General features: G+C 53.4%; 10 protein-coding genes across 10 annotated transcripts; 4 read left to right on the forward strand and 6 right to left on the reverse strand.

Moving 5' to 3' along the window:
- Nucleotides 1-1,056: 1,056 nt before the first annotated feature.
- J4E90_010522 (uncharacterized protein) lies at nt 1,057-2,571 on the forward strand (the record flags this gene model as incomplete). Its single annotated transcript, XM_051440034.1, has 3 exons — nt 1,057-1,616; nt 1,668-2,433; nt 2,494-2,571. The coding sequence occupies 3 exons, from the start codon at nt 1,057-1,059 to the stop codon at nt 2,569-2,571; spliced, it is 1,404 nt and encodes a 467-aa protein (XP_051286076.1).
- Nucleotides 2,572-3,007: 436 nt separating this feature from the next.
- J4E90_010523 (uncharacterized protein) lies at nt 3,008-4,907 on the reverse strand (the record flags this gene model as incomplete). The annotated part of the gene is made up of 2 exons (XM_051440035.1): nt 3,008-4,638; nt 4,691-4,907. 2 exons carry the CDS (start codon nt 4,905-4,907, stop codon nt 3,008-3,010), a joined length of 1,848 nt encoding a protein of 615 aa, XP_051286077.1.
- Nucleotides 4,908-7,430: 2,523 nt separating this feature from the next.
- On the reverse strand, nt 7,431-10,175 carry J4E90_010524 (uncharacterized protein; the record flags this gene model as incomplete). Its single annotated transcript, XM_051440036.1, has 6 exons — nt 7,431-7,897; nt 7,946-8,422; nt 8,471-8,537; nt 8,770-8,970; nt 9,183-9,234; nt 9,862-10,175. 6 exons carry the CDS (start codon nt 10,173-10,175, stop codon nt 7,431-7,433), a joined length of 1,578 nt encoding a protein of 525 aa, XP_051286078.1.
- A 1,171-nt stretch (nt 10,176-11,346) lies between these two features.
- J4E90_010525 (uncharacterized protein) lies at nt 11,347-12,848 on the forward strand (the record flags this gene model as incomplete). The annotated part of the gene is made up of 3 exons (XM_051440037.1): nt 11,347-11,431; nt 12,098-12,109; nt 12,658-12,848. 3 exons carry the CDS (start codon nt 11,347-11,349, stop codon nt 12,846-12,848), a joined length of 288 nt encoding a protein of 95 aa, XP_051286079.1.
- Nucleotides 12,849-14,343: 1,495 nt separating this feature from the next.
- Nucleotides 14,344-16,739, reverse strand: J4E90_010526 (uncharacterized protein; the record flags this gene model as incomplete). The annotated part of the gene is made up of 5 exons (XM_051440038.1): nt 14,344-14,666; nt 14,720-14,902; nt 14,954-15,052; nt 15,109-15,624; nt 16,214-16,739. The coding sequence occupies 5 exons, from the start codon at nt 16,737-16,739 to the stop codon at nt 14,344-14,346; spliced, it is 1,647 nt and encodes a 548-aa protein (XP_051286080.1).
- A 583-nt stretch (nt 16,740-17,322) lies between these two features.
- Nucleotides 17,323-18,383, reverse strand: J4E90_010527 (uncharacterized protein; the record flags this gene model as incomplete). Its single annotated transcript, XM_051440039.1, has 2 exons — nt 17,323-17,933; nt 18,377-18,383. 2 exons carry the CDS (start codon nt 18,381-18,383, stop codon nt 17,323-17,325), a joined length of 618 nt encoding a protein of 205 aa, XP_051286081.1.
- A 3-nt stretch (nt 18,384-18,386) lies between these two features.
- On the reverse strand, nt 18,387-19,378 carry J4E90_010528 (uncharacterized protein; the record flags this gene model as incomplete). The annotated part of the gene is made up of 4 exons (XM_051440040.1): nt 18,387-18,787; nt 18,840-18,986; nt 19,040-19,083; nt 19,371-19,378. The coding sequence occupies 4 exons, from the start codon at nt 19,376-19,378 to the stop codon at nt 18,387-18,389; spliced, it is 600 nt and encodes a 199-aa protein (XP_051286082.1).
- Nucleotides 19,379-20,231: 853 nt separating this feature from the next.
- J4E90_010529 (uncharacterized protein) lies at nt 20,232-21,050 on the forward strand (the record flags this gene model as incomplete). Its single annotated transcript, XM_051440041.1, has 2 exons — nt 20,232-20,375; nt 20,448-21,050. The coding sequence occupies 2 exons, from the start codon at nt 20,232-20,234 to the stop codon at nt 21,048-21,050; spliced, it is 747 nt and encodes a 248-aa protein (XP_051286083.1).
- A 394-nt stretch (nt 21,051-21,444) lies between these two features.
- Nucleotides 21,445-22,920, reverse strand: J4E90_010530 (uncharacterized protein; the record flags this gene model as incomplete). The annotated part of the gene is made up of 3 exons (XM_051440042.1): nt 21,445-22,435; nt 22,667-22,743; nt 22,900-22,920. The coding sequence occupies 3 exons, from the start codon at nt 22,918-22,920 to the stop codon at nt 21,445-21,447; spliced, it is 1,089 nt and encodes a 362-aa protein (XP_051286084.1).
- A 1,589-nt stretch (nt 22,921-24,509) lies between these two features.
- J4E90_010531 (uncharacterized protein) lies at nt 24,510-25,844 on the forward strand (the record flags this gene model as incomplete). Its single annotated transcript, XM_051440043.1, has 1 exon — nt 24,510-25,844. One exon carries the CDS (start codon nt 24,510-24,512, stop codon nt 25,842-25,844), a length of 1,335 nt encoding a protein of 444 aa, XP_051286085.1.
- Between the last annotated feature and the right edge of the window lie 313 nt (nt 25,845-26,157).

The raw sequence follows: 26,157 nt of genomic DNA on the forward strand, positions 1-26,157 counted from the left end.
AAAATGATAGCCATGAGGTTTTCGCACCATTGGAGCAATTTCACAAATTTATAAGTACTCCATACCTGGGAGGAGTCCTTAAGTCGGTACCCACGGTTTGGGAGTATGTTTAGCGATGACATCGAGTGATTAGCGAGCCACTCACGAACCCGCAGCGCAACATATCGCATCTCATCCGCGATGGTAGTCCCGAATAAGACGTCGCAAAGGCCAGAGAGTGGCTCTGGTGACTATACCATTGAGTCGAAAGACAGTGCACGAGCCACTAGTCCTGGAGTTTGGTTTCCAACCCTCGCATCTCCGTTGGACGAGGGGCATAATTACTGGGTGTCTGTTGAGAGGCAACCGATGTGTTCCGCGGTAGCGACAGGAGCTGTACCACGAGTGCGAGTCTGGGGTTGGCAAGATGCGCTCCACGAGGCCTGTGAGATGGATCCGAGAACTCTACTCATGCTTTATTTCACCCGGCAAGATCATCATAGGATGCGATCCCGATGCATTGCCGTTCTCTGAAATGGTACGGCCTCCTGGGCTCTAAACTTGGAAGGCCAGTCTGATGCACAGCCCTCTCCCAACGGTAACTATGCATTGCCATCGCGGTTCCATCGTCGACACCAGCTCTTACGCGTCAGTACCACCGGAACAAATGCGCGTTCATCACAAGATGAAGTCGCGCGGTGCAGCTATGTCGATCGTGAAGCGTGAAGATGGAGAAGGTTGACACGTCGTCCAACCGCGACGATCCTGCCTTGTTTTTCAGCCAATGCCCAGCCCCAGCCGCGTCTGGGCAGTCGCGAATCGCGTCACCGCTTTCTCCGCAAAACCTCGTACCTCAGCTCCTCAGCTCCTCCATCCCAACTGCCCTGCGCAGGAAGAACCGTCAATCGCATCTCGCATCTTTGTTCGCGAGGTTTGCTAAGCTCTCTCCTAAGCTTCCCGCCCATCACCTTACTGTGGGGAGCCAATCAAGAGCTGCACAGAGCTCCAGGGCCCTCCACCAACCACAGCTGCCCTCACTCCCGAATACCCGGAATCCTCCCACCAGGTACCATCAGCATGTCGTCCGCCCGCCACGGCCACGACAATTCGCACAACGTCTCGCGCGTCCTGTCCGACCACTTCAACAGCCGCTCAAACAATGATAACGAGTCTACACCTCTGCTGCACAACATCATCCCCTCGCACATCCACCCCGATGGCGAAAGCGGGCGCAAAGGCTTCCACCCATCCCACTTCATCAACGTAGCCTGGCGCTCTGGCAGCAATGCGGCCAAATATACCAATCTCCTCTGGCCCTTCGTCATCGTAGCCATCGTGCTGCACTTTGCGGCACCGGGCATGCCGATTGCCATCTTTGCGACTAGCTACATTGCCATGGTGCCTGTGGCCAATCTGCTGGGTTTCGCGGGCCAGGAGTTTGCGAGGAAGATGCCCAAGGTGTCTGGTATCTTGATTGAGACTGCGTTTGGTTCGATTGTAGAGATTATCCTCTTCATTATCTTGATTGCCAAGCACCATTCTCAGGATGGGTCGAGCGAACATGGTAATCTGATTCCTGTTATTCAGGCTGCGATTTTGGGGTCGATCATCACCAACTTGCTGCTTTGCCTTGGACTGTAAGTATCATGGGACGTTCACGTGTGTACATATGCTGATTACAGCTCTAGTTGTTTCTTCGTAGGCGGCCTCCGCCAAATGTCGCAAAAGTTCCACGCCTCCATCAGCGAAGTAGGCTCCGGCCTCCTCCTCGTAGCCGGTTTCGGTCTACTCATCCCATCAGCCTACTACTCCGCGCTCAAAGGCTCCGCCGTCGCAAAAGCGTCCAAGCACCACGAGTTCACCGAGAAGATCCTGCAGCACAACGTCCTCCGAATCAGTCAGGTGACGTCGATCCTCCTCATCATCGCTTTCTGCATCTTCATCTGGTACAACGCGCGCTCTCAGCACTCGCTCTTCGATGAAGTGCTTGAGGCGGATGAGCATGCGGATCTCGATCACCATGAAGATCTTGCGAAGCCCAAGTTTACGTTTACGGAGTGCGTCGTCGCGCTCATCCTCTCTCTGGCTATCGTAACTCTCCTCGCCGTCTTCCTCGTCGAGCGCATCGAAGATGTAGTCGAGAATGGCGTCCCAGACCAGTTCCTCGGTCTCATCATGCTGCCGCTCGTTGAGAAAGCCGCCGAGCACCTCACTGCCATCGACGAGGCATGGGATGGCCAGATCAACTTTGCGCTCTTCCACTGCATCGGCCCGAGTATCCAGACCGCACTCTTCAATGCCCCGCTTGTTGTTCTCGTTGGATGGGCAATGGGCAAGGATATGGATCTCAACTTTGAGATATTCATGATTGTGCTCTTGGTGTTGGCTATTGTTGTTGTTGGTAACTTCTTGAGGGACGGAGAGTCGAATTATCTGGAGGGGGCTATGCTTATCGTAAGTCTAATCTTGTCTGAGTACTGGTGATTGGACGCCCTTACTAACAATTCAAAACAGATCGTCTACGTCATCGTAGCCGTAGCTGCGTGGTACTACCCCAACCCCGATGTCGCTACTTCGAACGGTGCGGAGTAACAAGAGACGGTACAAGAAGAGATGGAGGGGCGGAGACTGCGGCAGTTGGTACGGCGGACCGGTGGTCGATTCATGCTGAGATATTTTGGATCACCGGGGTTTGCAAGGTAGCTGGGGATTTTTGGTCATCGCTGTCTAGTGTTATGTAACCAAAAAGTGGCTTTGAAAAAGTTGTTTTTTGATTACATAACACTTGGGGGCGAGGCTCAAGAATCTCCAGCTGCCTTGTGAGCCATGCTTTGTTCAACTACCGTGTCGTTGGGGCATGGGTGGGATGGCAGGAGGAGCACGCCGTTACGCATTGGGATATGATCACTGTATGATACGACATTCGATATGATATTGAACAACAAGTTGCCATACAACTTTACTTCATTCGCATGTATCTATCTTTTCCAAACAGATTTTACATACTGCTTCGCCTTCCACCTCACCCCTAGTACCCACAATCCGCTCCCGCCAACTTAACCAGCTTAGGAAAATCCGGCGTCCCAAACCCAGTAACCGGGTCCCAACCCTCTGTAACCGGGAACCCCTCAACATTACACCCCCTACTAAACCCCTTAGTAATATCCGTCAACCCCTTATACCCCTTCTTATACAACCACGGATTCATAAAACCCAGCGCCGGCTTCCCAGCCGCCAACAACGCGTCGTTAACAAGCGCAAAGATACCGCCTGTCAAAGGACAAGAAGCAGAAGTACCAGAAATCGTTCCTTCGGTCCCGTTCCAGAAATACGCGAAATACAGACCCTGGGCCGCGAGATCGGGGTAGCCGCGACCGGTCTTGTTGTACAAGCCTTCGTAGGTGGAGTTGAGTGACTTGACGTATGCGGGAACGACCTTATCCTGATACCAGGGGCGCGCGAAGTAATTGCTAAACCCACTGCCACTGCTGTACAAATCGCGGAACCCAGCAGTCGTGTTGCGGGAAGGGCGGTACGCAGATTCCTCAGGTTCGAAGTTCATGGTTGCGCCTACGGTCGTGACGTAGGGACAGGACGCAGGGAACGCGGGCTGGAATTGGTACGTGTTCTTACCGTCGTTGGTGTAGCAGGTATCTGTGCCGCCGAGACCGCGGTCGCCGGACGAGAAAAAGAGGGTGGTGCCGCGGGCGCCGACTTGGGCGAATTGCCGGCATACGCGCTCGGCGTAGCTCTTGGGGATGGTTTGCTCGGGCTCGCCGTAGGAGGTCGAGATGATGCGCGGGATGGAGCGTTGGGTTAGGAGCCAGTTTACCCAGGCTAGGTAGGGCTCGTTGGTGTTTGTGGGGGTGGAGATGTCAGGGACGAAGGGGGGTTGGCCACCGGTGGAGTAGGAGGTTATGGGTGTTTTCCAGCTTATTCCGGAAATGGCTTGTACGTCGAGGTTGGCTTCGCGGCTGATGCCCTCGACGGTGGATTGGTTGTAGGTTAGGGGGCCGTCTTGGACGGGGCCGTTGTCGATGGAGATTTGCTTGAAGGCGTAGGCTTGCGAGACAGCTTCGGGGCGGTACTTCTCGAGGAACATCTTGGTGTCTGGGCGGATGGGGATTTCGCCGAGGTAGTTTGTGAAGCCGATGCTGTTCTTGCGGCTGGCCTTGGTGTGGTACCACTTGGTCTTGTAGAGGGTCTGGAAGCATTCCGGGGTGACGGATGTCACGTTGCACACGGCAGAGATGGACGAGTTCTGGGGTGTGTGGTAGCTCTTGGGTACTTCGACAGCCTCGTCGACGAATGTCGCGGCGTGGGCAGCGCCGCGGAAGAAAGATGTGGTGGGCTGGACGGTGTCGACGTGAGCGTGTAGGTGGCGCGGGAGAGACCAAGCTGTTGTACGCGCAACAACGGAGCCATCCTTGTGCTTGTAGTTGTGGTATTCGGTGTCGAGCAGACTCTCAACCATCTCAATGGGCAGATGGACGATGACCCAGTCCTTGGCCGAGCTGTAGCCCAGGTTGCTGGTGTTGATTCCGCTCTCGGCGAGCCACTCGTGCACCAAGTCGTGGGTCTCAGAGCTGGGTGCAACGAGTTCATCAACCTCGTCGGCGCTCAGATGTTGACCGTAGCGTGCATGGTCAGGGTCGGAGACTACACGTCGTTAGCTCAGATGTCGCGAAACCTTTCAATCCAGCAAACATACCCTCATGAAGATGGCGATCAAGCTCCTCAAACCTCCCCTGCTTAAGACCAATCTGCAGCTGAATCGTCTTGCCACCATGCGACCTCTCAAGCTTCGTCCACTCCCTCGGCGCAAAATGCGTCTCCTTAACCACATACGGCGAGCGAGCCTGAATGGGCGAAGCCAGCGCATCCCGCGCGGCAACAGCAGCCAACACAACCGTCGCGAAGATCTGCATTGTAGCAATTGTGGTAGTTGTCTCAAAAACAGATGCAGACAACAACGCGCACGCCCAGTCCCACCAAGCAAGCCTTGCCAGCTATTTAAGCTCCTGCGAAGCTCCGCCCAGACTCGCGTCATACAGCTTCATGGTACCTTGGCGACCCTAGGGCAGGGCGCCCCATCTGGAAGGACGATAGTAAAGCGCATAGTACATGCATGTCGATCGCCGTATCGTCGGAACAGCCTTGACTGGATTGCTATCACCTAAGGTGCGAGCAAGCTAGACAATCTCTTCATCGCGACAAGCTCAGCGTTGCCAAGATGGCGAAAACAACAGTCGGACTGTCCATCACGCGTTATGATTCGTTGCTGGTGTGTGATAACGCAAATAGCGATGTTCACAAAGGCGGGGGATGAAGTTGGCATGATAGCAAGGGCATATGACGGGAACGCTCTAGCCTCAGCAACGGCCGCGCTAACGCTGGATTAGGCAGCTACAAAACTTCGGCATCATCGTGCGCCGCGATAAACAAGCAAAGTCAAGCCACTAGCTGTTGGGTCCGACGGCGTGTTAGCTGCTCTTGGGAGAGCTTGACTTGCTCTTGGAAGGTGATGGAGTGGATACGGGTTCCGGACCTCGAGTGAGTGCAGCATGTACCCCGCCGCCAACCCGGTTGACGGCATTGTGAATGACCCAGCGACGTCTTTACGAGTCTCTTGTCGGGGCGATGGACAATATGGTGCTACGCGCTTATCTATGGCTTGATATGCGCGCGTTCGTGGAATATCTGGGCAGCGCGGCAGTATGGCCGTAACAGATGCTTCTTGCATGTCGTTGCATCGCGCGCCCACGTTACCGCATATCCGATCGCTTAGCATCGTGTCCACCTATGACATTTCTATCTGCAAGGCAGGAAGCACGTATGTACAACGTGCGTCCTAATCTCCGTTCAACTAATACAACTCCCAGGGTAGGCCGTTTCCGCCCCGACTATGCGCCTGCCTTTACACGCGACCCGCATCTTTGAATTCCCGACATCTCTTCAGCATCGCTTCCATAGGCAGGACCGCCATGAGACGAGCAAAGTCCACGTATTTGCTACTAAAGATGCAGATCCATCGCGCCATAAACTCTTCCGTAATTACGTTCATCGTCTTCGTCGCCGCTATAAATGCCTCGAGATGGTCCTCTTCACAAAGCATCATGCGCATGCGCTCCGCATTTCAGTCGCTCATTGCATAAGCGACTACTTCAAAGAGGCCCTTGTTAGATATGAGGTGAAACTGCAGGAACGTAAAGGGGTCGGGATTTGGCGACTCTACGAGAGAGTCATGGTCTGATCCCTTCTGCATCAGAGATACATTCGGCTCTTCGGATCGATACCAAAAGTGGCGGTCGTCTGGAGCTGCCACCAGCGGGTTGCTCCGCAACTCGTCGATCATTTTCTTAATTTGCGGTGACCAGTATATCCGCTCGCAGTCCTGGACATACTGAGTATACTCAAAGAGCTGTGCAAATCGCATTAATTTCATATCAGGGTCCACATCGTAATTGCAACTTCGAACCAGCTCGCTTGCCGACACGCGATCTGTATGGCATAGGTGGGCCACCTGCATCTCGTCCTCAATCTCTTCAGTGGACTGTTGAGCCGGCATTTCGGCAAGAGGTCGCCGGCTTGTACGACAACTCGCCTTGAACCAGGGTGTTCTACAAAGCGGACAGAGATTGAATCCTGGGTCTCGGGATCGGAAGACTTGTTTCAAGCATTCCTTACCAAAAACGTGCTGGCAACCAGGTACGCCGCATACTCGAAATGGCAGGTCCGATGTTCCCGTATCCGCATTCGTAGTACCAAAAGCCGCTCGACAAATGCTGCAGTTGCTGTCGTCTCCATCGGGGATACATACATGGCTTGAAGTGTCGGAGGAAGCGTGGGTAATCCCTGTCAGGGCCACATGCGTCGAGTGCGATATTTGAGAAGCAAGAGTTCGTTGTCGTGGATGCCATGATGCTGGGCAATTTTTGCGGGCCGCAAGTGCAGTCTCAAAGCGCTAATGGGTTGTTTGCGATTAAATACGATTGTCTGTCCGCTTGTTTGCCAGTTGCTACAAGTCTCGTGATCTCTCGCACCGTCGGCTCAGTCTGGTGATATCGGGAAGATGCCACAGTGACCCAAGGCGACCCAGATATGCTTGTTACTTCTTCCAGTGACTTCGGCAGAGCGTGATGAACCTGAATGCCTTGAAGGCAATATTTTGCAGTAAGTTCATGGTTTCCACTCGAATTGATAAAGCCTCCGCACGTCAGGCTACCTGTTATGAGTAAGATGAGGGAATGGCGATCCGGACATTTCGTTCAATTCTTCTGGTATCTTAGTGCAAGGCACAAGACTGAAGAACAAGTATCTTCGGGACGCGAAGTTCCCGGCGTGGGACTCAGATTCGATTCTAGTCGTCTAGCTCATGGATAAAGCACGGTCAATGCTCAAGGCAAGCCTGAGACAAAGTTTGGGTAGTCTAGCGGAATATTAACTATCATCTACCGGAAGTAAGTCGGCGCCGTAGCCTTAGCCGCCATCCAAGCCTCGTCCAACGCCTTGACAACATCATCCGGCAGCGGGCCCTTTTCCAAATCCGCCAGATTACCCTCCAGCTGCTTCAAGCTGCTAACACCAATGATCACACCGTCATTCCCACCCTTAACTCTGGTCTTCAACTCAGAGTGGTGGATACACCATCGCAGCGCAATCTCGAGCAGGGTCAGGTTGTGCTTCTGCGCAGCATCTTCAGCGATCTTCAGAGCTTGGAAAGTGGCGTCTTTGAAGTATCGGTCGCGGTACATGCTGCCGACGCGGTCTGCTTTCGTGCCGAAACGGCCTTCGTCGGGCTTGATGTCTTTGGATTTGATCTTGCCGGAGAAGAGACCGCCGGCTAGGGGGTTGTAGATTACGATGTCGATGCCGTACTTGCGGCAAGCTGGGATGAGCTCGGGTTCGATGGCACGAGCTGTCGCATGTTAAAATCTGCTTTTCTGGTGATATCATTTGCACTTACTGATAGCGTTGTACATCGCTTGGTAGATGGTCGGCTTCACCCAACCCCGCTCCTTGCAAATGTTGTATACCTCCGCAACCTCCCACGCAGCGAAGTTGGAAAGACCCAAATTGACGAACTTTCCCTGCTTGTGCAGCTCATTCACAGCACCAAGTGTCTCCTCGAATGGCACGGAATGGTCTGGCGCGTGCAGGTAGAAGATGTCCACGCAGTCCGCCCCCAGCTCTTTGAGACTAGTCTCGAAATGCTCCTTCAGCCTGTCGGGCTTGTGAACGCCAGCCTCGTAAGGATACACCTTGGTGGCGAGAGTAAAGCCGCGGTCCTTCCACCCCGCCTGGCGCGTCCATGCCTCTTGCTTGCCGCCAACATACATGCGGGCTGTGTCAATTTCATCGTAGCCCTGGGATTGGAAGTAGTCGAGATGCTTGGTGAATTCATCGAATTCTGTGATGCGTGCGCCACTGGTCTCGTCGGGACCTGGAACGCATTAGTCATGGTGTTGGGTTCTTGATCTGCGAAGCTTACCGAATGTCATCAATCCGAGGATGACTCGGTCTTTGGGGTTCTGCGCGATGAGAGGCATCTTGGTTTTCTGTCTGAGTTGTGCAGTGATACGAAGTAAGGATTATTGATGGCGAGCTTCACGCCTGCTGTCGTTGTCGCGAGATGACGACAGCGGGGTGCCCCACCCGGAGATAAAGACACGGAGATATGCGGAAGAGCCGAACGAACCTGCCTCACTGATGGACGTCGATACACTAATGCTGCAATTATCACACTCAACAACACTTCGACATGTACATCACTCCATTCCAGCGAAACACTTCCAACTCATTTCGAGCCTTCTCTACGTCAACATTCTGGTCGCTCTCGAGCCTTGCGGATTTGATCCACGCCCATCCCTTAGCGAAGATGGTTTGCTCGGATGACATCCAATGCCAGATCAGAAGTACTGCCGCAGTAGTCGGTAGAGAGGCAGCCCAGTAGATGCCGAAGCTTGGCTGTATGACCTTTGGCCCGTCCCACTACAGTGAAGGCATTGCGAAGAGAGTAGCGAAGAAGGTGGGCGGCAGGAAGATCATGGTCATGATCGCGATAGTCTTCATCGAGTAACTATCCTTTCGTGCTGCTAGTGCAATTTCCTTGCTACTCTTTGCATCTTCGCGTGTGAGTAAATTGAAGATCTGAAGTTCATGGTCAGCTGGTGTTGCGTCATGGATCTTTTGTGTCAACGTACTACAGCCTGCTGCGTACGGCCACGTTCCTGGAGATAACCTGCCTGCAGCTCGCTGGATTGTGTCTGGTGTTCCAACATTGATGCAGCAACAGTAATGTCATCGAAAGGGCTTGGAACGCTGGTGGTGTTCGGGGATTGTGCGAGCGCCGGATGATGAGATGACAGCGGTTGAGCCGGTGCAAGGTCGTTGAGGATTGCTCTTACAATGCAAGCGTGCCGGGAGATATTTGCAAGTGCTGTAAGTACGAATCCTAGCCGCTTAGAATGCTCCATTAGCTCATCCGTACTTGGAGGAGAGTCGTGCTGCACCTCATGCCATGCGCCATGCTCAGTGGCAACCTCTATGAATCGAATGCGGCCCAAGTTTTCGGAAGTAGTGCCTTCGATCCAACGGACTATCTGTATGGCACACACGAAAGAACAGAAACGCGCGTCGCCCACAAGATCCTTGTGGTGAACAATGGTCTCTATCACACTCTTAAAGATCCGCTGTGGATACTGGGAATGTTCTCGGGGTATGAGCACGGCTTTGGCAGTCGTCTCATGAGTGTCGTAAGTCCACAGCATCGTATACGACACGGTATGTAAGTAGCAAGTATACTGCGTGCCACCTTCCTTCAGTCGAGAGAAGAACCCGTATGTCGAAGACAATATCATGCTAAGCCAGTACGGATCAAACCCGAAGTCGTCAAAGATGTCCAGAAAAGTTCGCTGGTCGATGGAAAGGACTCCGTCGAAATCGCGCTCCAAGCTTATCAGCCGCATGGATGCTGTTGCCGTCTCGTCGCCGTTCTTGGGAATAGGTTTGTTGATCTGGTCACAGATCTCAGACGTCTGGGACCCATAAGCATCTGTCAGTTTGACAGTTGTCTCTGCTTTCGTATATTGCGCCACGGTCAATAGCGAAATTCTAGCATCGTGTAATTCGGCACCTTGCTTGAACTTCTGCTCTGACAGAAATCGCGCCCGCGCTTGCGTTCGTAAGCCGTTCATCGGGGTGGATGTTCGTTATCAGCTGAACAGGCGGATTCAAGGTAGCAAGCTGAGTTGGTCAAGAACAAGAAGGTTGAGGAACGTGCAGGCGGCGTGGCAGGGCAATTGAGTTGCAACAACATTGGGGCTGAGCCATTGCACTGCCGGGGGCTTCAGCTTCAGTCCCAACCACCCATCCTGCTCACCTGTATATCATACTTCTGACCCTTCGACGTCTTATGCGCCCATCAGAGCACCGTATGTTTCGAAGCTTCCGCAGGATGCGCGCTTAGCACGAGTGAAGATGGGCGTGATTACACAGTGTGGGCCGATTACCTTCGGCAGGACAGCGGAATGTTTCCGACATCTCCTCGCGCTCTTTCCTCATGTCGCATTCCATCCGCGATGTTCTCAGATTATCTCTCCAGTCTCTCTCCTGTATGACGCAACATATCATCAACGCGAATTCATGCCAAGTCGCCATGCAACAGCCCGGCACCGAACTGACAGGAATCGTGCAGGTGCGATCGGAACGAGTCGAGAGCACTTGATCTCGGGTTCTACCGCATCCCCACTTCTTGAGGGTCGATCAGCTCCGGCTCAGGCCCAGCTCTTAATTAGATGAGTCATCGTATGGCATGCGACATGTTCTAACCCAGGCTGCTCTCAATACTCCGGCGCCGCCGATATCGTTCTGATGGTGTCGGTCATGGCAATTGCAATGTAGATTGCTCTGCCTTGCTTCCGAATGGTTCCTCAATTCATTGAAAACGCCACGACTTGGTTGGGAAAAGGCGTCCCCACGCGACTATTGGACAGCTACCTCGGACCTACCAAGCCTCCGCGACGCGCGCGAACTGCTTGCAGCAAGGCGTCGAGGCGGAGCGTGTCTCTCGCGAACGCCGTCTGTGCTAAGGACGTGCAAAAGCAGGAACAGCACACTCCCGCGGCCGTGCAACCCTTGAAGGCGATGATGAGGAATGGCTGAAACCTTGCGAGGCATCGCAGCCAGCATTCACAGCTCGCTTGGGGCGGTGGGGCGCTCTTGCACCAATGACGTCGCTGATGGGCCGATAAGGATAAGGAACCCAACATGTTGCAGCGCTCGGCTGGTCAGGCGGTCATCATCATGCAGCTAACCTGCACCATCATGCACCATGCTGCAGCTAGCAATGCCCATCACCCTCGCAGCATGGCCGAACTCTGCACCCAGGATCGTCCCGCAACCGTCCCGCCGCTCTTCTGTACAGCACAGGTGCCACGTAGCAGCGACGCAGGTACGCACAGAAGCCGCACACAAAGAAGCATAAACGTCGCGGGCAGATCGCTGCAGCTTATAAGACTGACAGCCGGCCCTGCGCTGGTGTTCCAGTGTTCTACACTCCATTTCACTGCAGACCGACATCTGCAGTGCGCCAGACAATGAGGCGATCAGCTGGAGCCCGAGGTGTCATGTGGCCCAGTAAGCCACTGTGTGCAAACTTACGAATCAGTCACTTTCTCGCACACCATCAAGTGGGCTGTGCCCTGATTGGAGCGCAAACTCTCGATACAAGGTACTTTGACTGAATCCTTTCTTGATTTAGCTTATGGCCATGCGTCTATTGGAATTTGGCCTCCACGCCGCGACTGCGGTGCACTTGCTCCCTTGCCCGGCCGGAACACTCTTTGTCTTCACATGATATCATAATTCTCTATCCGCTTCTCTCAAGTTTCCTTCCCTTGAAACGCTAGATTGTTCCTGTCTATTGGCTTGTGTCGCGCGTCTTAAGTATCACCCGCGTCCCCCATCGTCGAATTTAGCTTTCCGAACTTCGGCATCTGCATGCATGCAGTCATCACCTCTTCAGAACCTGGATACTGGACTTGAACCTTAGGCGCATAGCGATCCGAGACTTGCATCTTGATCGCCATGTGTTGGTCTTTCAACTTTGGCTTTCCAGGCAACAAAAAGCGTAAGGACTCGTCGTCGTCGGACGAGAAGAAGAGGCGGGATCGACCGGCGGATAGCGCGCTTCATGGAGAGGGAAGGCCAGTCGCTGCAGAATATTCAGAGAAGCGCAGTTCCAAAGACTCGAGCAGAAGAAGAAGATCTGGTGACTCTACCCCGCGATCTCCGCGGTCACCGCGCCACGAAAGAGAGAGGGAGGAGCACCGACCGCGATCGCAACACCAGTACGAAGATGCATACCGAACTCGCGAGAGACGCCGCTCGACACTGGACGTCGAAGTGCCGCAGGTCTATCGCCGTGCAGCTGAGCCAAGTAGCGTCAACTCATCGCAGGAGGCTCTGCTGAACCCACGCCCCCACCGGAGTCAACACCGTCGGCGGCAGCACCCAAAGCAAACGTCGCAAAGCACTCTGCGCGGGCGCGGAGCAAAGCGCGACCCTGTAAGACATTCAAAATCGAAGAAAAACGTCCGACCAGAACCTTCTCGGGGGTGGTCACTATTTGCGCCCTCCCCGCCAAAGACACCAAAGCGCGAACATCGCAGTTACCAGACCCTGGATTCCTCGCCCCGAAGCAACCGCTCATCCCGCCAGCATCGCTCCTCGACTGCATCTCAGACAAGTCCAGAGTCATCACGGTCTCAGAACCGCCACCACCGTTCTCGTCAGCACGACCAGTCAGCTTCTTCTCCGCGCCAAGCGCGTTCTCGCACACCCAACACAGCTGCCCGTCGCGTGCCTGACAGACGGTTTGCTGTATTGGCTGCCACCAACCAGGCGCTTGAAGAAGTCCGACAAGAGGCTTTTGCGCAACCCTCTCCACCTCCGCGACGAGAGAGGCTGCGAAGGTATGAGGGTGTTACTATCCCAACGTCGCAGATACCTTTCAATTGGGATTGCGTGAGTAGCTCGCAGGCCTCGGCTAGACCAAGCAATCGGAGTGGCGAGTCGAGTGGCCGGAGACGGTCGCGTCGTTGATCTGTTCATTCATGAGCATTGCATCTCGCATCTCGCATCTCACTCAAGCCACGCATCGCTACTGCACCTGGCCAATGCGGTCCCGGCAGACCCGGCAACAGACAGACCGGTGGCGCATCATCGCACGTTGTGTAGCGATATTTCCTTTTCTTCTCCGCATGTTCTGTAATAAGATACCCCCCAGGCATATCATCAGTAGTTTTGGGCGTTCGCATCACATCATTCGGCTACGGCCCAGCACAGTCCATTTGGCGTTTTTGGCAACACAATACCCCTGCATCACATATTCTCGCATCGCATGTAGTTTCCAATGTTATAATTAATAGAATACACATCTTCGCATCTGAAATACAACTTTGTCTTGCATTGCGCATACTTATCATCAGTGAAGTCCTCGAGGCGCCCTTGTGATAGCACCTGGGCACCTGGCCAGAATCTTGCCACGTGACGTCTTTGCGCAGAACACAAGCAGGTCTGCGATCACGGCCATGATCAGAGCACGTTGCAAGTCTCATACACACGCAAAAGTACATACCTATGTAAACATGACCATTGATAAGCTCCCCATCCACCGTCACAGCATGGCCACCAACAACACCCCATACCCCATGTGTCACATCGCGAGCCCCCTACGGACACTAACCTCCATCCCATTCCTCCCTCCCATTGGCCACGGAGCATCTTCCTCAGCAACTCACACCCTACCCCCCTGGTTTTCCCAATACCTACCTTTCTAGGCAACTTCGGCGTGAAACTCCATGGGATGGATCGACAAATGCGCAATCCGGTTTATCAAACATGCGGTTGTGGTGGGAAGATGCGGAATTGGGTAATGGTAATATGCTGGTGTTCGGGGGATTTCACCGAAGTACAAGACGGGTATTTTGTGGGGACGCTGGCAGGGAGGAAGGATTGGATGGAAGGGGATTGGCGGCTTGGCGGTGGGGCGTGCGTTTCGCAGGGGCCAGGAGGAAAGCAGGTGCGACACTCCTTCTTGTTTCTTCTTGTCTGCGCGCTCGTCTCGTGATGATCCGATTGCAATGACTTTGAAAGGTACTTTGGCTCGCTTCCCGCTCGAATTTCAGGTCTCCTTACACTGTCTTCGCCTTTCCTGTCTTGTCGCATCCTGGATTTCTGGGACATTAAGCTACAGCTGACCTCATAGATTACATGAATCGGCATCCGTCAAATTCCCTTGCCTGCTAGCTTACGTCCGCCAAACTGATCTTGTACCGTGTACACGCGACCTAGGACATACCCTCAAGATCTCATATCGAGCCATGCGCCACCAGCATCCGTCACCAGCGCCTTCAACTGAGCAATAAATTCGTCCCACGCGTCCTCGTTGTGCTGAGCAATCCCGTGGTGCCACTGTGGGTAGGTCTTCCCTTCCACCGTGCCATCGACATCCATCACATAGTCTCGATGCGGCAGATCATTCGACTCCGGGTAAATAACGTGGAAGGAGACGTCATCTACAGTCAAGCGATCTGTTGAGTTCTGCTGCTTTCTCTTTGAACTCAGCCCGCATGCGATGAAGCGAATGGTGTAGCCCTTGGGGAACGGCGAGATCTCAATGCTTGCTAACCAAACGCGTTAGCTCAGATAATGGGTTCTGGGGTGTTGAGCAACTTACAATTCCTGCTCAACTCGAACGGCTGGTATGGCTCCTGCGGTCCCTCTTCATGCATGCGGGTGAAAGCTTCGTCGTCGAAACCTACTCCTGCCGCCGGCCTCAGTCGTTTGTGGTAGACTTTGGTGTCGTCTACAATGAGGTAGTACGTTCCTGATCCATCTCGGCGGCAACAGAGGAATGTCGCTTGGTTCACTGTCAGTGTCCATGTACGTCGGTTATCTCAAAAGGACGTACCACGGTCTTCATCGTCACTCTCGCTCTCGCTTTGGGCTGCGTGTGCGGGCATCTTCATCGTCACCCCGGCCTTTCCTGTAGGTTCATTCATGCCTTCAGCTGCTTCGTAGCGGTTAGCGACAACTCTCCCGTTCTCTCATAAAGTATTCACTTACCGTCGGCAGCATCTCCACTGGCCTCGCTACGGGTTGCTCGCGACGATGGTTCCATGCCTTCTCCAGGATCATCCAGGTCTTGGGGCCCTTGACGCTGAGTGTGTTCCCTCGACGCTACGTGATCCATGAGGCCTTGATCTCGCTCGGTGAATGGGCTTACTTGGGTCCGAACTCCAGGACCATCGGCCGACTTGTACAGGATCTCAGTGACATCTGGCAGTTCTGCTTCGACTAGGAGCACACAATGTACGCGGCTGCCGGCCCTGTCTGCCATGTTCACGGTCCGACCGGAAAGTGTGCGAGATATTCCCCAGGTAGAGTCCCACAAGTAGCTGAAGCCCCCCGCGCGATAAGCAGCGTCTGTGTGGTTCAAGACTATCGAGATATGGCCGGGAATGCTTGCGAAATTTTCTGCGATGTAAACCCCAGGCCATCGGGTGGTGTAGTACATCTCTGAGTCCTGGCTTGTCGTGGTCTCGAAGTCTTTGATGGCATCTTTGAGCTTAATCAAAGCATCTCGCGTTTGGGGCATCGTGTCTTGCTATCTCTTGGGCCTGAGTGAGCTTTTGGTGGGTGTGTTAGAATCAGGTTAGGCTTCGTTATATGATGAGCCTTGCAGTAAGTTTGACGGTAGTAGACTTGCGTCAGGTCAAGCTGACTACGGCAATCGATCAGTTTAGTAACAGCAAGCAGTCTTCAAACAAGGCGATGTCACCACCCGATGCGTTCCATAGGGCTTTGTCACCGGTCGTCTCGTCTTGCGCTTCATCGCACATGTACAAAACATCATAGCGCAAACTTCGCCCTCAATTTTGTTCAAATTGGGCATCTTCCATTCGGTACGTACAATGGGCTACACACATCCGCTCTGACACAGCAGCTATATCACAAATGCGATGGAAGCCAAGTTAGCTGCTGACAGCTCCCCCAATACCAACTAAACCATGAGATACTGGCCATCATCACCCCTGCGAACAGAATGTCGATGCCCAAGTGATGCCACAAATGCCCTGCCATTATGTTTCCTCTCCCTTCTTCGACCCCGCTTCGCCTGCTAATGATAGTGAGTGCTCATTCTTGTTAAAACCAATAAGAATTGACTTACCTGTATCGTCCTCATCTCCCAATCCAAGAAATCGTCTTGGTAGAACCCGTTTATGCTTCCGCAAGTCGTTGGGCTTCTTGTTAGAGTCTCTCACATAGTCCATAATCTCACAATACTTGTCCCCCTCTTCCATAGGCGAAACGCGTAGTCGTGTGCCCTCACCATCGCCCTTTCTGATCAAGATCGTCAGTTCCTCTTTGAGCTCGTTTCCGAAGATTAAGAGGCCGTGGACTTTGATCCCAAACTGCCATGATTGAAGCTCTATCCTGTGGAGGTCTACCTTCTCTTCTTCCCATGCAGAGTCCCAGAGAACTTGGATTTGCGGCGGTTCACTGAACTCACGCAAGATCGTGAACTGGTGTGGGTAACGTCCTTCGTCTGCTTGTATGTACAGCCCCTTCCTGCGTTTGATTGCAAAGTACTCTTTACCGTGGCCGGAGAACCTGTCTTCGAAGTCCTTGAATGCGGATTTGAGTTTCTGGAAGGAGACTTGATTGCTTGGTTTCTTTTCGAAGCTGAAGTCCATGGCGGCCGGGATATGACTATGGAGTGACCGTCTTAGCTGGACGTCTTGCAGTGTTATAACTTGGCTGATGCCACAAGTTTGTGCATGGCACACTCATATCGTCCAGAATGACCTTTGCGCCTGTCGCGCTTGACCTCGCAGCAAGCACTCACCGCATGTCACAGAGGCCCACTACTGTCATTTGAGATTCGGAGCCACGAGTGGCGGGGACGAAGCTGTGCCAATACTGTCCCCGAGGCGTGAGGTAGCATGGTGATTTCCTTCGTAGACTGCTCGCCAGCCCTCTCAATCTTATCACGGGTCTGCATTCTATCACTATACTCTACTACCGTAATTGGTTTTACAAAACATCAATCTGTCCTGATTACAATGCAGTTTTGTTTTCGGGAATGGCACGCGCAAATACCAAGCCCTAGCCTGACATCGTTCGCGCCGTCTTGGGTGATGAAGACCTGGCCGTAACCAGTGTATACCCCAAGGGCCTACTGCAATATTACGCGAATCTTGTCAGACGCCAATGTCTTCATCAACGCGCATCCTTCCTCCATATAGCATCGCAAGTGTTCTCGTTGTCTACTGTACTCTACTCACTACCTCCATCGCCACCTTCCAAAGCAGCTTCCCCACCATCATCCTCTCCACCGCTCTCCTCACCTTCCTCGTTAATTTCCTCCTTGTCTTCTGCATCAATGTCATCAAGCTCTCCGTCCTTCTGCTTGCACATCCGTATCCTTCCTTCTCCACTAAATTCCTCCAGCTTGTCCATAAACTTCGGGAACACGACCACATTGTGTTTCGCATAGTCTTCATTGTGCATACCCTGCGCCCTACCGCTGTACTTTCTAGGCCATCCATGCTTCAACTGAGCATGCCAACGGTCGTCAGGTAAGTGTGGGTGGAACTCTTTCCAAGGGATCGCGGCAAAGCTATGCTCCGTGCTCTTTCCCTTGTACATCTTTCCTTCTATAGGGTGGCCCTTGATCAGTGTAGTGTGGCCGCAGTTGTTGAGACGTAGGGTGTATCCGTATCTGAAGGTGTAGTAGTCGATGTGGAAGGGCCTATCGACATCGTCTTGCTTCCGAAGATGGACGGTTCTGTTCTTGTCGAGCTGCATCTTTGGTGCGTTCGGGTCTTGTAAGTCGAGGGTTAGAGTGACCCAGCTCGAATTGCGCTCAAAGACATAGAGGACCAACGCTGGTGTATTGTTAGCTTTGTCTCGCCAGCTTGATGATGATGTGGTGTAGGGTACTTGCAGTTGTTCCAGCCTGGAGCTGCAACAGCGGTGCTGTCAGACGCTGGGTCACCTTCTTCTGGGCCTTCTGTGTTGGCATCTTGAGCGGTCTCCGGTCCAGTGATCTCATGCTCGGTATTTCCACGTTTGTTGGTGTCATGTTCGCTGATGCCATGTTCGATGTCCTCCATAGCGGGATGTGATTGAGGTAGTATGATGAAGATCGACCATGCAGCCGGATGAGTCATTTATGCTGTGAGCGCTGCAAGAGGTTTGCTCAGGTCAGTCATTATGTTGTTCATGGATGCTCGTGATTAGTCGAGAAACTGATATCAAATGGCCGACGCTGAATCACATGTGTGACAATCATACCTATATACATGATCGCAAATGCCGCGTGATAAACTCACCATCGATCAACCGAGCATGCTGAACACACCACCCGCCTCCTCAACAATGCGCTTCAGTCCCTCCACAAACTCCTCCCAGTCATCCTTGTTGTGCTTTGCAACTTCCGGCCTCCATGTTGGATATGTCTTACGGTCTCGGTGTTTCTCTCGCCTGCTCCGCCTCGCGACATTCACCTCGCCATCGTCGTCCCCATCCTCATCCTCATCCTCGTCTTCACTGCCAGCATCGTACTCCTCGTGCTCGAAGTCAGCCGACGGCGGGTATAGCGCGTAATAAGACGTATCCTTGATGAACTCCCGTTTCGGATCGCCTGGAAGGTTTCCCTTGATAGCTGCTTTGGTGATGGAACCGCAGTTGAGGAATCGTACTCGCCAGCCTTTCTTGAAGCGCTCGATTTCGATCTTTGCTGTTTGAGGTTAGTTGTTATGAAGGTAGGGGGTGGCAGGCATGAGACTTACATTCTGCGTGGAATCTAAAGTATTTCGGCACGAAGACTTCGGGTGGCAGGTCGTCGCCAGACATGCGCTGGTATACGACTTCATCGTCCTCAATGACCAAGTCCCACGTCCCGCTCCGGTGTCGCCGCGCTCGAGCATAAACATTACCTGTAGTCAGTCAGCCCTCTAGGCTACCAAGATCGTGTTAAGGGCAAGCATACCATCGTGAGTGTTCGGTGTTGGTGGAACCAGTGAGACGCTGATCCTATCCCTGTAAATTGTAAGTTGATCTGATGCGCTAGTAACACAGGGAACATACTCCTCCAGGACCTGCGGTGCCAACGCCGGGTATACGTAGATGTTTACAGGCTCTGCGTTCGGTTGTGTCCAGCGGATGCCAATCTTCGTTTCGAGCTCGTTAGGGACGATGAAAAAGCCTGGAATACATATCCCACGTTTGTCAGCAACATCCACTGGATGTAAGTATTCATGCGTCTTGTCTGAGTTCCACTCTTGTCGCCATGCTTCGCCGTCATGACGATGGATGCACACCTTACCATGAAGGCTTGTTGGCTGAGTATAGATTCCTGGTTTTTCGGTCACAAGATATCCGTCGCTGATCTTGTCATCTACCAGTGTAGCATTTTGGTCGTTCGTCGTGGACATCTGGTTGAAGTTGCTAGCTTTTGGTATGCACTTTCTTCTCCATGGTGCCTGGATATTTTATGTTACCGTCGTCGCCCGTAGTTTGCTCTTAGCTGGAATCATGAGGAAATCGAAAGCAGAAGACATGGTCGCATGGTATGGTATACTTGCTCAGCTGAAGAAAGCCCCAGGCGAGCATAGCATCAGACCGAGCACACCGCGCACCTTCTGGACAGAACACCTTGCCTGTAGAATCATCAAACGTCATCATGTGCGTATTGGCTCGCAATGAGTAATTGCGCATAACGGATCTGGTGGGAGCGCCAGCTGTTGGTGTTGCTTGTTCAACGTCTCTGTGATGATGGTGTCAAAGTCGCAACATTGTTACACCCAGGTTCCGCGTTCCATTCCGTTTCCGAGCGGAGCAATGACGTCCGCCACTAACCCTCTTCAGGTAACGCGTGACACCGCGTTCGCCCTCTCCTCAAGCGCTCTCGGTCGGTGTCTACTCCGACGCGCATGAGCAAGGATGAGTCGAGTGATTGCGAACATTTGAGCATTCCGTCGGATAATTTCGCGCGAGTAAGCGCTAGGAAAGGGCGTAGTGCTACTATCACGCAGGTCTGCTCTGCCCTTTCAGCGTGTACATAAGTGGGGTGTTGGATGAAGCATACCCGGGGACTTAGGTAACCCACCGCCAACGTTGTCACATCCCCTCATTCTGTACACGCTTCAACGCCAAGGACCTTAACAACATCAATCACGATCATGGCGTCTCAAAAAGCAGAGTTCATCAAAGTACCGACCGATAACTCAGATGGTTTCCAAACAATGCCCGTAGAGCCCTCGAGACGACTCTCAGAATCTGAACTACGCATCGAAAAGTGCACTCCACAAGATGCCGAAAAGATCGTGAGTTCTTCCATCTTCCTTTACCCAGCTCTCCCACCCCATAAAACCCATCAAACTAACACCCCCACCCAGGCCGAAGGTCTCTACCTGTGCTTCCCAGATGACTGGTGGGCCAAAAAAGAGCCCCCAGAGATCCACCCAGCAGGCGAGAACAGCCTCCAAATCCGGATCCAACGCATGGCCCAACGACTAACCCCCGCCATCACTGATCCCCATCATTGCTTCATGAAAGCCGTCTACACCCCCACCGGCGAAACCGTAGGAATAGCAGGCTGGACCCTTCCCTCCAACCCCTCCGTACACAACCTCTTCCGGCGCAGCGCCGCCACGCATTACGGCTGGAAAGAGAAACAAGGCTGGACTGAGGAAGAAATGGACGAAATGTGGAGTCACGTCAGCAACGAGAACTGGAGCGAGCGCTTCGGCAAAGACGATGAGATGAGGCGGGAAGCGACGGGTGGGCAACGGCATTGGTATCTTGCGCCGCTACTTACGTGGCCGGAGTGGCAGGGAAGGGGCGTGGGGAAGAGATTGATGGAGTGGGCGTTGAAGCAGGCGGATGAGAGGGGAGAATTGATGTATCTGGAGTCAAGGCCGAGTGCAAGGGCGGTTTATATGCATCTCGGGTTTGTGGAGTGCGGGGAGTATAACATGCTTAGGCGGCCGGGGGCGTGAAGGGCTCGGAGACGGAAGAGGAGAGAGAGAGAAGACCGGACTTCCAATATGGGTGTTGCGGCAAAGAATGCGCAGGCCGATCTTGACGATTGAGTGGTCTTTAAGATGCCGAGAGTATCGTGCTACTTCGAGAATATAGGGCAGAGTGCCTGTCGCTGCTGACCTCACGAATATACCAACTATCTACGTGGCTTCTGTGGATGCGATGCGAAGTGCGGAGTCTCTAGAGGTAACCAAGCTTTTCAAAAAGGCTGTACCAGGGACTACAGACAGAGGAACAATTACGTGTAAAAATCCATCGACCATCGGCGTCGTCAAATGCAGCATCACGCTTCTCATCTTCGCAGATTAGTATCAGATCCAGACAATACCTAATCCGTCTCGACCCAGGCTTCTACTCATTCTCCATGTTCTTCCAAGCGACAGCAAGATGCTTTCCGTTGTAATACTTAGGCGCAGCTCCCGCACCGGCCATCTTGCGGCGACGTTCCTCGCTGAATTGAAGGACCAAATCAGCCGCCAACTGCGCTTGACCAACCAACAGCTCTTGGAAAGCCGGTGTTGCACCCAGGGCATCTATGTGAACAATCACGTACTCCAGTACTTCCTCCCGTAGCGGATCCTCGTCCTGGGTGTTTTCACTGGAATACGCGAAATTGACCAAAGCAACGATGTCATCGATGCGCTCACGTGTCTTGAGGAAGTCGCGATGCATGCACAGCTTGAGTGCCTCGTGGAGTTTGTACAGGGCCAGATCCTTTAATGGGAGGATCATGTAGTAATCGGCGAGACAGTACATCTTGGCGTTGAGGAAGATGGCTTTGTGCCCACGTTCACTGTCTCCTACGCGCTGTGCGGAATAGTCCACGGCGACCGTGTCCGCGGCGTGAGACGTGCGGAGGTTAAGCGCGTAGGTGTTCTCAACAAACTCCTCAAAAAGGCTGCCGCTCTTCGTACCCTTGATTTCGTCGATGATTTCGTCCAGCGGTTCTTCAGCAAGGACTCGCAGGTATACAGCATCCAGATCGTGTTCTTCTGCGTCTTCTGCACCTTCTTCAGCATTCTGTTCCTCCTCCTCATCGTCTGCACTGTCTTCTTCATCGTCATCTTCTTCTTCTTCCATCGCCTCTGCGTCCTCTGAGCTTTGTGCATCGTTTAGGTAAGAGCCTGTCGTATAGTCGCCAAGATATGCGAACTCAACAAGGCGAAGAAAAATATCTTTCTTGACTTCAGGCAACGTAGCGCATTTCTCTTCTGACTCTCTCATCGCACCGTTGATGAGACGGTCGAAGGGCTTCGATAGACTTGCCATGACCTGGGCGTGAGCGACTACCGGCGCGCGCTCTTCACCAACGAAGAATGTGAACTGCGGCGACGACAGCATTCTGAAGTGTGTCAGCGACGGGTTGCAAGCTGATAGATCATGATTAACTTGTTCTGGGAACGAAGGCGCCATCTTGGCTGTGGTTGGCGCTCTGCGCACGGGCTGGGGTTGATGATTGAGAGGTCCAGGGACAGATAGTGGTTGTTGCCTTCAATCTACTAAAGTCGAGCTAGAGACGGACATATGCTATGTACAGGGGCAGTTGCGCATGAAACCAGAGCCCCGAAAATACCTTGTGTAGAGCTGCTGAATGTAAGGTATGGCAAACAATGGACGTGAGAACTGGAAGGAAGTTTCGGGGCTGACGAGCTAAAACGTTAGCGTATTCCCAACAGGGAAAGGCGTGAGCCCGGACCGATCTCAATCACCAGCGATTAGTTCGCTCCTATGCTCGCTCACGCAAGTGTATAGAAACACTGCCTTCTGGGTTGCTGGGCTTCGAGCTCGAAGCTGGAGTCTTCTCACCAGTTGTTTGAGTGTATACATTGGTGGGTTGTTAAGTCACTATGTGTGGGTGGCCAGTGTTCGTCTAGGTTTCATCAACCATGGTATCAAAATACTGTTGACAAATCCGCGTACAACCAGGTAGTGTCATTAACCTGGCGGCTCACTACACCACACAACCGGCTGTGCTCTTGTGTTCGCGCTTGTATTGTGAACGGCCGATTATACTTACTTTGACTGTTGATAGAGAGTGAAACTTTCTTCCAGCACAAATCGCACAATGAACATACTGCTAGCAACCAATGTACAGTTAGACTCTGGGCGAACTGAGAGATGACGATGTACTTTTCGTTTCACTCGACACTGAATTGACGAAAGGCCGGGTGAAAGGTATTGTTGAAAGCTGTATGTTGTGCACATCGCTGATATAATGACACCCTCCGAGGGCGACAACTTGGAAACGTGCTTCCATACCTTCAACCGTATATCTCTTGACTCTTCATTCCAAATCGACCACGCACGCTTGCAAATCCTTGGATAACAATAGCATCGTACCTGACGACATGGAGATGTCGGGCAAAAGACCTTCGAGCACCGCTCTTGAATCAATGAACGCGCACGCACCACAAACGAAGACCTCAGGCATCTCGAAACCCAAAGGCTTCCTAGATCTTCCCGGTGGTAGGTGATGACGGTGAGCTTGCGGGCACTTTGCTAATCATTGTTCCAGAACTACGTAACCGGATATATGGTTACTGCCTCTCAGGCGTCGGACTGTCGACAGCGCTCGGTTTGGGCACTGTATGCCGAACCACTCGGTCGGAGTACATGCCTTTGTACTTTGGCTCGGTCAAGACTCGTATCCACTTTGTGCTAGTAGAACGCTTCCTCCGGACATTCTATGGTGATACGTCGGTCTTTGCTCCCCTTCCCGCCTGTAAGCTACTCGTCGGACTCAGTCGCGATCACGGCTGGGGACCAAACACCAGTGTCGACCTCAAATGGCTAGGCGAGTGGCTGCGTGGTCACCCCAAGGCCGAGGTCTTTATTGAGAACAGGCCGATCAGTCTTTTTGAGGCGATTAATCATGTTCCGTCACTCTTGGGATTCGGTTTGTGGCTTAAAGATATGAATGCTCTTACCCTACGCGCACAGCCAGTGTCGTGTCATGCTTCCTCTGGTGTGCGTAGGCATGCGATGGATTGGGTGTTGACGTTAGTCATGAAGCCAGAGGCTGCGCGCTACATATCGTCCTGCAATCGAAACCGGGTGGACTACTTTGGAGGGATCTTGACGCGTCTGCGTCTCCGGGGTGGAATTGATGGAGAGAAGATTAGCTCGCTTGAGTTCCGGGTGTCTGGCGGGGGTGAGTCTTGGCAGGTCAAGATGGCGATTTAGAAGGCGTGGTGAGGCACTGATGGCTATGGTAGGAGTTGTGTTCATAGGCTGAAAGCAAAGTTGGTGTTACCATGATACTCGTGATGGTGATGTCGGAGAGACGTTCGAGGCCGCCCGCGGAGGCGCGCATAGAACGGCCGGCTAGCCGGATTGGAGCTGGGACTAGCGCCAATTTGCGCGCGCCAGGCCCGCTCATGCAAACATGACGGACTCAGTCTCGCACCACCACCACCATGAGGGTGCGATTGACGCCGTTGCGCCTCGTGTGCGTCGCCATAACCCTCGTGACCTTCCTCTTCACCTCCCTTGTCTTCCGGCTATGGCGGGGCGAGCGCGGCTACGACATACTGCAGGAGCGGCCCCCTCCCGCTGGGCCCGCGCCCGTCGCTCCGGTGCACTTTGGTGAGGAGTGCTCGCCCTTCACCGCCGGCGTCATGGAGCGCGTCACCATTGTGCTGAAGATTGGCGCCGGGGAAGTCGCGACCCAGCTGCCGCTGTATCTCAACCGATTGGGAAGGTGCAAGCAGGACCTGCTCATCTTCTCGGACCGCAAGGACTCGCTCAACGGCTTCGAGATTGCCGACGCCCTCGCCCACCTGCGCCCGGAGTACAAGTTCAACAACCCCGACTTTGACGTATACGACCGCATACAGGCCACGAACAGCACCCAGGACAAGACGGAGGAGGGGTGGCGGCTGGACAAGTACAAGTTCCTGCCCATGATGGAGTGGACGTCATACATGCGGCCCGAGTCGGAGTGGTATGTCTTCCTGGAACTCGACACCTACGTCAACTACGACAACCTCTACCGCTTCCTCTCCAATTTCAACCCCAAGACGGCCCACTATTTCGGATCCCCCGTTTGGCCCAAGAAGAAGACCACCTTCGCACATGGTGGGACTGGCTTCGTGCTATCGCGCGCGGCGCTGGACAAGATCATGGCGCTGGGCAGGATGTTTGGCGAGAACAAGCACTTCCCCGGGACACACTTCTTCGGCGTCGACGTCAAGAAGCAATGCTGCGGGGACGAGATGCTAGCGCAGGTGCTGAAGAAGAGCGGAGTCTCCCTCCGCGGATACTGGCCCATGTTCAACGGCGAGAAGCCCTTCAGCATGCGCTTTGACAACGAGCAGTGGTGCGAAGCCATCATGACGATGCACCACCTCGGCGAAGACGACTTTACACGACTCTCCCAATGGGAACAAGCGCGATCGCATCCCGAACGGCCGCTCATGTTCGAAGAGCTCTTCACGATGATCGAGCCACACTTGCAGGAGAGGGCCGAAGACTGGTCCAACATGTCCGAAGACGTCACATACCGAAAAGGCAAGACAGCCTCCAAGTCCTTCGACAAATGCCAACGGGCCTGCGCGAAAGACGGCCGCTGTCTCCAGTTCGAACACGACGGCATCGAATGCCGCCTCGGATACTCCATCCGATTAGGCCACCACCAGAGCCGCGAGGGTGAGCGCTCATGGGTGTCTGGGTGGATGCTAGGCAGGATAAAAGCTTTCAAGCAGGCTCGCTCGCCTTGCCAGGGCGCACGTTTCGTTCATTCGAATCCTTGAGCGCGGCTGCTGAGATGGAATGGACGAAACGACGACATGATATATCTTTCCTGCACGATTTTACGGCATTGTACGGCGTTTGATACCCCAAAGGCGTTTTTGAGATGGCACGCTATTGTATATATTGTGCAGGTTGTCGGCATATACGCCATGGGTTGGAGGGGTCATGGGTGGGTTGGCAGAGACATGCCGCAATGCGACGCAGGGTAATGGAAGGAATTCTGCGCAGAGACCCTGTAGCGCGACGATCGAGTCGGCGTATGAGAATCTCGAAGGTCAATCTTTGGACGCAATGTCAGCAACGTCTTACGAC

Source organism: Alternaria incomplexa, assembly GCF_024043165.1.
Source record: "Alternaria incomplexa strain BMP 0042 chromosome Unknown scaffold_23, whole genome shotgun sequence".
NCBI lineage: Eukaryota > Fungi > Ascomycota > Dothideomycetes > Pleosporales > Pleosporaceae > Alternaria > Alternaria incomplexa.